This window comes from Gopherus flavomarginatus, chromosome 11 (genome assembly GCF_025201925.1).
Source record: "Gopherus flavomarginatus isolate rGopFla2 chromosome 11, rGopFla2.mat.asm, whole genome shotgun sequence".
Lineage (NCBI taxonomy): Eukaryota > Metazoa > Chordata > Testudines > Testudinidae > Gopherus > Gopherus flavomarginatus.
The window spans coordinates 19,095,235-19,105,818 of NC_066627.1; the positions used below are offsets into that span (position 1 = coordinate 19,095,235).

General features: G+C 42.5%; 1 protein-coding gene across 1 annotated transcript; it reads left to right on the top strand.

Annotated features, from left to right (window-relative positions):
* The first annotated feature begins 3,143 nt into the window (after positions 1 to 3,143).
* On the top strand, positions 3,144 to 5,768 carry LOC127030950 (olfactory receptor 10A2-like). Its single transcript, XM_050917634.1, has 2 exons — positions 3,144 to 3,159; positions 4,807 to 5,768. Exon 2 carries the CDS (start codon positions 4,809 to 4,811, stop codon positions 5,766 to 5,768), a length of 960 nt encoding a protein of 319 aa, XP_050773591.1. The 5' UTR covers positions 3,144 to 3,159; positions 4,807 to 4,808.
* Positions 5,769 to 10,584: the final 4,816 nt, after the last annotated feature.

A 10,584-nucleotide genomic window follows, 5' to 3' on the forward strand; every position in this document is an offset into this window, starting at 1 on the left:
CACTACATTTGTAGATTGTAATGCCAGAAGGAACATAACACAAGAATGACCATACTGGGTCAGACCAAAGGTCCATCTAGACCAATATCCTGTCTTCCAACAATGGCCAATGCCAGGTGCCCCAGAGAGAATGAACTGAACAGGTGATCATCAAGTGATCCATTTCCCGTCACCCATTCTCAGCTTCTGGAAAACAGAGGCTAGGGACACCATCCCTGCCCATCCTGTCTACTAGCCATTGGTGGATCTATTCTCCATGAATTTATCTAGTTCTTTTTTGAATCCTGTTATAGTCTTAGCTTTCGTAATGTCCTCTGGCAAAGAGTCCCATAGGTTGACTGTGTTCTGTGAAGAAATGCTGTCTATTAATTTCATTGGATGACCCCTAGTGCTTATTTTATGTGAAGGGGTAAATAACACTTCCCCACGCCATTCATGACTTTATAGCCCTCTCTCATATTCCCCTTGAGTCATCTCTTTTCCAAGCTGAAAAGTCCCAGTCTTTTTAGCTTGTCCCATCCCCCTAATCATTTTTGTTGCCCTTTTCTGCACCTTTTCTATTTCTAATATATCTTGTTTTGAGATGGAGTGACCAGAACTGCTCACAGCATTCAAGGTGTGGATGTACCATGGATTTATACCTTGGCATTATAATAGTTTCTGTTTTATTACGTAACCCTTTCCTAAAGACCTCTAACATTGTTTGTTTTTTTGACAGACGCTACACATTGAGTAGATGTTTTCAGAGAACTACTCACAGTGACACCAAGATGGGGGCAGGGATAGCTCAGTGATTTGAGCAGTGGTATGCTAAGCCCAGGGTTGTGAGTTTAATCCTTGAGGGGGCCACTTAGGGAACAGGGGCAAAGTCAGTACTTGGTTCTCCTAGTGAAGGGAGGGGGCTGGACTCAAAAGTCAGTACTTGGTTCTCCTAGTGAAGGGAGGGGGCTGGACTCAATAACCTTTCAGGGTCCGTTCCAGTTCTATGAGATAGTAATAATATATGAAAATATACCTAAGATATCTTTCTTGAGTGGGGGTAGAGACCCAACAAGAAGCCTGTAGGGCCAGATTGTCACATGACACATACAGCTTATAATATAACAGACAACAGTTAGTCCTGCCTTGGGAGTGCAGGGAACGACTAGATGACCTCTTGAGGCCCCTTCCTGTCCTGCGAGTCTACAATTCTGTGTACACTGGTGTAACTCAGAGTAGGATTTAGTCCCTTCTAGTGTAGCCGGCATTCATGCCCATGGCTGGGGAATGGAAATGTGTCAGAGCTTACACTTACAGTCCTGCATGTGGATTTACCAGAAGACATTTTCACTGCATGGGATTCAACCTGCAGGGCAGGAGAGATACAGTTTTAGCATGCCTGGGGCCAGATCCTCAACTGGCGTAAGCTGACATAGCTCTAAAGCGAGAGTCCAGCCCACTGATTTTCTGGCCCCATTGCCTCCAATGAAGCTGTGCTAATTGACACTAGCTGGGGATCGGCTCTTTTGGCTTCCATGGAGATGCAGCAATTTACACCCACTGGGGAGGTCATGCCTACTGAGTTCAGTGCAGCCACATCCATTTAAAGCAGTTGGACACCTGCTCCAATATGTGATTCTAGACACTGAAACACGTCTTCATAGTTCCAATTCATTCTCCTAAAGAGTCCAAGGTGCCTTGGGGATCAGGTCCCTGAAGCCACTAGATGGAATTGAAAGATACTTGGTCAATTATCACTGGTGAGGGTGGGGTGGAGGAAGATTAGAAACCTCCTGGCTTTGATTAGACACAAAGACAATCTCTCTCTATTTATAAGGGCCCTTTAGACTGCTGCACGGTTACACCAATTTGCAAATCTTTAAAAGGCTGGCATGAAACTACTCTTTTTCCAAAGGTACGTGGAATTATATTGGAGGCAGGAACAGATTACCTAGAACCGCAGCAAAAGAAAGCATATTGCAAGATATCTATGACTATTGGCAAAGAGGAATAATTGGGACAGTATGATCTGGCTATCAGATACCATACATATCTCTCACCTTAGAAAGCAGGGGGAAAAAAAGAAATATAATTATGGTGGATAGATAGAGAGATAGAGAGATAGATAGATATTTCATGCTGGATGATAATAATGATATTATTTAAATAATATATTATTTATTTTCCCTGATTTTAAATTTTGTTTTTGTAAAATTCATCTCCAAAGTATGATAGTTGGACAGTTATTCTGGGAAGAAATATTACTTCATATTTCTCTGGATAACTTTTCAATAACCATTCAGGGATTATGAAGGTCCTCTCTGGCCTTAATAACTATCTATGTATTGGGAGACTTTCAAAAGTACAGATAGAATTCTCAGTGGGAGTCTGACACCCACCTGCCATTTGTGCCTTTGAAAATCTCCCTGTAAACAATCTATCTAATCCCCCTTTCTGAATCCAACCAGCTGCTTTGTCTAGTTTTCTACCTAGGCCTTTTTAAAAACAAAGTAGTACAATTCTGCAGAGCATCAATAGCAGTGTGTTCAGCACAGGGGCATAGTGCTGGAGTGATACAGCTGGAGAGAGAATCCCTTATTTAACCAATAACTCTGGTAGCAAGATATGAGATGCCAGTGCACAGCCAATGCACCATTGAAACAAGTTCTCCATCACACACATGATATCTCACAAGCATGAAATACAAAATACACACAAGATACTCAAACACCCTCCAGACAAGTTGTTTTCTACTTTCTGCCACAAGCAAGTTCTTCTGATATGCACACACACACAGCCACACAACATAAGCACATACACAGCTTTCAAACACTTCTCCTGCTAGTGGTTGTCATAAGGAAATCAGAGAGTCATAGAAGTGTAGGACTGGAAGGTACCTCAATAAGTGATCTAGTTATCAAATCCTTTTCAGCTTCTCGTCCCACCCCCTACACACAACAAACCAGAAAACACTTAAGCATATGCCTAACTTTAAGCACATAAATGTTCCCATTGAAGTCAATGGGACTAGCCATGTCCTTAAAGGTAAGAGTATGCTTCAATGTTTTGCTGGATCATGTCTGGGGTGGGGGGGTTGCTTCAACCCTGAGCCGCAGATCCCATATGCTACCCTAATAAGGACCATGTATGACAATAAAATTAGACAGAGCAACAAGGTGAGTGAGATGATATATTTTATTGGACCAATTTCTGTTGGTGAAAGAGAGTTTTGAGCTACATGGAGGTCTGCTTCAGGTCTGGGAAAGATTGCCAGATTCTCAGTCTCTAAGATTGCTTACTCAACAGCCTCCCTGCACAGGTCTCCATCTGTGGCTAGTTTTGGTGGTGTATATTTTCTGTATGTGGACACAAGTCCAATAGACGATAGGTTGTGATGATTCAATAGAGAAGTAACCAAGCAGGCTCAATAAAGAGTGAAATGCTCCAGCCTGTGCTATGCAGGAACTCAGATTAGATGACATGTTGAGCTCTTTTGTCCTGACCAAGTTATGACCAAGTTATTTAATTTGGTAACTATGCAGCAGTCCCATACTTCCAGCTGGCTGATGGTCACTGACCAAGGTCTATTTGATACTGGTTACTAATGAGTGGTGTACCTGTATTCTTTGAACCACTGAGGCTCTGAATACAAGTGTTATCTTTATGAGATTTGGTATTTCCATATGGTGTCACTGGGGAGTGCAGTAAAATGAAGAGGGTAAGAGTCTGGGATTTAGGCCCAGATTTTACCCGCTAACAAAAATCCACAAAATCTCCATTGACTTTGCTAGAGTGGCTCCAGATTTACAGCAGTGTAACTGACAGTAATTATCTTTTCATTCACTGTATAACCTCTGGCAATCTCTGTGAAGATCATTCTTCCAACTGCAAAATTAAAACGTGTCCCCTTATTTCAATACATATCACTCTAGTAAAGAACCCACATAGCAAAGTATTTTGAAATGTATGGATTGACAATACTTATTTAATTATTAAGGTTGAAATTTTCAAAGCCATTTTCAGACATTCATTGTTTGCAAAAGAAAAATGGTCTTGTTATAGGAGGGGACTTAATGTCAGGAGGTGTGAGATTTTTCAGAAGAGGTACAGCTCATTATGTGCCTAATTAATTTATAGACAGATTTGTAAAGGTATTTAGGGATATTCAAGAATTTTAAAAGCAACTACGCACACAACTCCCATATTATTAGGTGCCTTGGTGTTTTTAAAAATCCCACTAGGTGCCTAAATACCTTTACAAATCCAGCCCTTAGTTTTTTTTGACAACCCCAGCCATAATCTCTCTGACTCAGTTTCTCATTTGTAAAATAGGTGTATAAATATCACCTTCTTTCTCCCAACCTTTGCCTGTTTTGTCTACTTAGACTGTAAGAACTATGCATCTGCATAGTGCCTAGCGCATTATTAATATCAACCATATCTAGCTCTTACAGAGTATTTTCAACTAGTCAATCTCAATATGCATTACAGAGGAGATCAGTACTAGCCTCATTTTACAGATGAATGGAGACACAGAGAAGTAAAAGGACTTGCTGAAGCCACTGGCAAAGACAGGACTAGAGGCCATGTCTCCTCATTCCCAAGCATTTGCTCTGGCCGCTGGCCCAGTGTCTAGGCACTGCTATTAAACACATAATAAATAGTTGTTATTATTATTAACTGTCACACCATCTCCAGGAGAAATTAGGGAGGAGAGCACTGAATCTAGTTGCCATTAGCTCTGTGCTGCCCATCCACCAATGAACTCCAGACATCCCTGGTGAGATGACTTGTATTTCATCCCCGTGCAGGTGGAGGGTCCAGAAGAAATGACAGGGGGGAATGACACAATTATAATGGAATTCACACTCCTGGGGATCTTTCACCATCCTGAGCTGCAGCCCCTACTCTTCCTCGCCTTCCTCACTATCTACATCCTCATCCTGATGGGGAATGCTCTGGTTATCCTCGTCACTGTGTCTGACCCTGTCCTCCGCACCCCCATGTACTTCTTTCTCCGGAACTTGGCCTTTCTGGAGATCTGCTACACCTCGGTCACCATCCCCAAGATGCTGGCCAACCTTCTCTTGGAGAAGAAAACCATCTCTTTCTCTGGCTGTGCCACCCAGATGTACTTCTTCCTATTCTTAGGCACCGCAGTGTGTTACCTCCTGGCCGTCATATCTTATGACCGCTATGTAGCCATCTGCAACCCTTTGCACTACCCAGTCCTCATGAGCAGGAGGCTCTGCCTCCTGCTGGTCTCAGGATGCTGGGTCACCGGCATGTCTGTGTCCCTTGGGCAAACAGCTCTGATATTCAGCGTGCCCTTCTGTGGCTCCAACGTCATCAATCACTTCTTCTGTGACGTGCCGCCGCTGGTGAAGCTGCTGTGCCCAGACTCCCATATAAATGAGGTGATAAAAGTTCTAATGAATATCCTGGTCATCATCATCCCCTTCACTCTCATCCTGGCCTCCTACATTTGCATTGTCACTGCCATCCTCAGGATCCCATCGCTGGATGGGAAACGGAAAGCCATCCACACGTGTTCCTCTCACCTGGTCTCTGTTTCCCTGTTCTACGGCAGTGCTGTCTTTAGGTACTTGAGACCCAACTCTGGTTACACGTCTGGCCTGGATAAACTGCTCTCTCTGCTCTACACAGTGGCACCTGCCCTGCTGAATCCTGTCATCTACAGCCTGAGAAACCAGCGTGTGAAAGCAGCACTGAGAAAAAGGTGGACCGACACACAGCTTCTCAAAGCATGTGAATGTGTTTCATTGTGAGCCACTGGGGATTACAGGCCCTAGTCTGCTCTTGGTTATGCTTGTATAAATCAGGAGTAACGTCAATGGTCCTGATTCTCCTCTGCCTCTAGTGTAAATTAGGAGTGATTTCACTGCCTTCAGTGTGTCCGATTCTCCTCTCGCTTATCCCGGTGTAAATCAAGAGTAACTTCATTAAATACAAATCGACTTGCACACTAGTGCAAATCAAGAGAGACTTCTTTTCAAGGCAATGGAGTAATGCCAGTGTAAACCTGGAGCAACTCCATTAATTTCAATTGAGTTACTTTATTTTAAATCAGAGAAGTTTTTTTTTTCCCCAAGCCAGTGGATTGTAAATAAGGAGTAACTCCAATGAAGTCACTGAGCATTAGTGTAAATATGATGTAATAGAAATGGAGCCTATGTTTATTCTCAGAGTGAATAGGCTTTATATTTACTTATCATTGAAATAAATTCTATTCTTAGTTACACTCATGTGAAACCAAAGTATTTCCATTGTCATCCATGGCTTACTCTGGATTTACGCCAGTGTCAATGAGAATAGAATCTGGCGAGGAACAAAGATTAATGGTCTGAAGCCCTCTCACTTACATTTTATACCATTGCAAACTTCATTGACATCAGTTGACTTATTCTTGGTTTACAATTAATGAGATCAGAATCAGGCCCAAAGTTATGGAGCCTGATTCTGGCCTCAAAAATGCTTAAATATAGAGATTTACACTGTTGCTGTGGCCATTTCGGTCCCAGGTTATTAGAGCGACACAGTGGGTGAGGTGATATATTTTATTGGACCACCTTCTGTTGGTGAGAGTCACCAGCTATTGAGCTGACACAGAGCTCTTCTTCATGTCTGAGCATTGTTAAATTTGGTTGCCTTTTTCTTCATTTTATGGAGTTTCCATTACAGATGACAAAATTTGATATCTTCCATTGTTGAGCACAGTATTGTTGCAGTCATGTTGGTCCCAGGATATCAGAGAGATAAGGTGGGTGAGGTAATAGCTTCATTCTCTTCTTCAGGTCTCTGTAAGCTTGAAAGCCTTTCTCTTTCACCAACAGCAATTGGTCCAATAATATGGAATCTTATTTATGATCAGGTGATAATTACACTGGCAGTTTAAAGGGATTGCAAATGAAGGGTACTTCTATTTTATGGCCCCTTTCTACTGCTAGACAGGTGTAAAGGAGATTTATTGCGCAAATAATAACTTGGCCCAGAGTAACTCAGTTAAACTCAGTAGGTGAAATTCTGCTTCCTCTTTGACCAGTGGTCACCAGTTGGTCTTTTGTGATTGACTGGTTGATCCTAGAGGAGCTCCCCGTCAATTGTGATCTCTGGTGGCACAACAGGGCTGCTGCTAAGACAGGCTCTCAGAAGAGGCCAGCGTGGCCCCACAGCCCCGGGGTAGGGGGACAGGGGGTCTCCTTTCGTACACTGCTCCTGCCTGAAAGTATGCCCCTACAGCTCCCATTGGCTGGGAATGGGGAGCTGTGGCCAATGGGATCTATGGGGACAGTGCTTGCAGAAAGGGGCAGCGAGCAAAGCCACGTGCCCCCCGCCCAGGGGCTGCAGGGGCATGTTGGCCCCTTCCAGGAGCAGCAGGGGACTAGGGTAGGTAGGGAGCCTGCCTTAGCAGCAGCCACGCTACACTGCTGCCCAGGAGCCACCAGAGGTAAGTGCTGCCCGGTGGGAGGCTGCATCCCAACCTCCAGCCCTGAGCCCCCTCCTGGAACCACAACCCATGCCCCTTTCTGAACTCCAACCCCCTCCTGCATCACAACTCTCTGGTACAGCATGGAGCCCCCTCCTGCACCCAAACTCCCTCCCAGAGCTTGCACCCTTCATCTCCTCCTGCACCCCAACCACCTGCCCCAAGCTCAGCCCAGAACCCCCTCCCACACTGCAAACCCCTTGGCCACAGCCCAGAGCCTGCATTGCCTCCCAAACCCCAAATCCCTACCCCAGCACAGTGAAAGTGAGTGAGGATGGGAGAGAGCAGGGGATGGAGTGAGAGGGGTGGGGCTTTTGGGAAGGGGAGGAGTATATTCTGGGTTGCTTTTAAATTCAAAACGTGATCTTGTATGTAAAAAGGTTGGAGACCACTGTCTTAGACCAATGTAAGCCAGGTGTAACTCCACTGATGTAGTGCAAAACCAATGTAACTGGGTGGTAGGGGGGTGGGAGAGGGACAATAGAAACACAAATCCAGGTATGAACAGGACCTGACCTAGTTCAATATTCTGAAGAGCTAAGAGTCTAAAAACTTGTAACCCATGAGAAGTATTTGATAAAAACAATAAAATGTATCTTTTATCCTCTGTTGCCTCTTTTTAAAATTAATTTAAATAGCCAAATATTTCCTCGATATCTTCTTGACGTGAAGAGCTATACATGTGGGATTGTCAGAAGACCTAAGGTTGCTGAGAGCGAAATCCACACTGAAATTTAGAAATCCCAGCCTAAGGGCCAGCTAGCGTGAACAGTTATTTTTGCATCTCGAGTGGTACAGAGCTTGGTTTTTGAATGTCCCAGCTGGTGGCCTAAAATAGAGATATCTCAGCATATTAAATAAGCATGATGCTGTGTGATACAGGTTGAATTCACAGAGAACTCAGATATTTGAATCTGACTGATGATGGGATTTTCAAAAGCGTCCAAAGGACTTTAGGAGCACAGGTCTCATTGAAAGTCAATGGGATTTGTGCACCTAAATTGCTTAGGTCTAGATTTACAAAGGTATCCTTAGATTGTAAAGTCAGAAGGGATCAACGTGTTCATATAGCCTGACCCCCTGTATAACACAGGCCACAGAACATCACTAAATTAATTCCTGTTTGAAGTAGAGCAGATCTTTTAGTGGGGAAAGTTATCCAATCTTGATTTTAAAATGTCAAGTGATGTCGACTGGCAATTGTTGGTGACTGAAAAAAAATTCAACTCTTCAATAAACAATCAAAAGGTTTTGGGAGAAAGCAGACACTGTCCATGAAAATTTTTTCTTTATTCAAAAATCCAACTTTCAAACAAAAGAAAAATGTTAATGGAAAACTTTTGAACATTTTGAAATCAAGAAATCTCAGTGTAATTAGGCTTGGCAAAATTAGGTTTTTATTTTTTGTGATATTGACAGATTATATTTATGTGTATTTTATGCATTTTTTCCACTTTGTATCAATTTAAATTAATAGTTATGCAAATGCGTGGACTTTAATAATTTTTTCCTAATTTTTATTGATTTACAGTTTCATTTTTGCAGAAAATCATTGCGGGGGGCAGACAATAATGGGTGAGAGTCCAACCATAATTATGTAATGACAGCAGAGACAGATTCAAAAATATAAGGCTTTATAACCATTAAAACACAATTGTCAACATCACATCTCAAAATATACAAAGCGAATAGCCTTAAATCAAACTCTAATAAGATTTTAAGCAGTATTTCTCCTATTTTGCCTAGCTGTACATTTTTATGATCATTGATGGAGATATTTTTATTTTGGTTTGTGTGTGTGTACGGTGAAATCAACATTTACTTAAACTTTCCAAGCCGAAATACAATACGTGCTCAGATATGATGTTGAGAGGGCCACGCAAGTGCATTGTCCCATTCTCTTCCCGTTGAAGTCAGTGACCTTTAGCCAGTGGGGGCATCATAAGGCCGTCAAAATACCCCTTTATGAGGTCCTTCTGTGTCTGTTCATCTCTGAATTGTTCTCATAGCTTGGGAAATGGCTGAGCACCAGCTGTTTGGCCTCTGGTACATTTTCAACTTGTGGTTATGTGTCCTTCATTCGGGACGGGCCCGCGGTTCTGGTGTTGAGAGTAGCTGATGGAGGCCAAGCAAGAAACATTTTTTGTGCTTGAGCCAAAGCTCATTAAAGTCAACAGGAGTTTCTCCATTGATTTCATATGTCTTTGGATCACCTCCTTTATCTGCTCACAGTTTGTCAAAGATTCTCAGCTAGTTAAAGTGACTAAAAGTCCACAATGGGAAAAGATTAGTGCCGGTCAATTTTTTCCCCTTGATACACCATTGCCAGGCTTTCCCATAATGCACTGCCTCCCTCCAAGAGGGAGCCCACAATCCATGATGCAATCCAACCTGGGAGCCTACAGAGGACAATGAGTCTGAATCACTCTACATACACCTCTAGTGAGGTGTTGCAGCAGCATTTCCAAATCAAAACATTTTTTGGTTTTGGCTGAAGTATTTCAGGTTTTGGCAAGCAATATATATTTTTTCAGTTCCTTTGAAAATCTCAACAATGGGGCCAGATTCTGTCATCTTTACACACACTGTGAAATCTCTTGGCAGTTTTCTCTAGAAAAATCCCCTATCAAAAGTTTTCCATTGGGAAATCCCTGTTTTCCCATGAGAAAATTATTCGAGGGAGAAAAAAAAGAGGTTTTTTATTTGTTTTGTTTCCCTCACCCCCCCCCCACTTTTCCCACTCTTCCTTGCTGTTTTCAAAGTGAAAACAGATGAGAAATAAGAAAATGTGAGAAACAGGCAGAAGTGTAGAAAGTGATACTTTTGAAGTCAAATGCTGAAAGTCACACTTCAACTATTTTCCAACTGGCAAATTGTTGGGAAACAGACAGAGGTGTAAGAAAGTAGGGTTTTTTCCCCTCCATAGTCTGACTGTTTTCTAGTTTTTGCCAGCTGAGACAAAGTGAGAAATTGGGGGAAAGTGAGGGGAACACCCACAGTTGTTAATTTAAAAGAAATCAGTTTTCATTAAACTTTATTTTCCAATGACAAAATTTTCATCAAAAATTTTTGACCAGCTTTATTTTTGATTTGAAGAG

Excerpts from the sequence above, each read along its gene's own strand:
- LOC127030950 (XM_050917634.1), top strand. The coding sequence starts at position 4,809 with ATGACAGGGGGGAATGACACAATTATAATGGAATTCACACTCCTGGGG.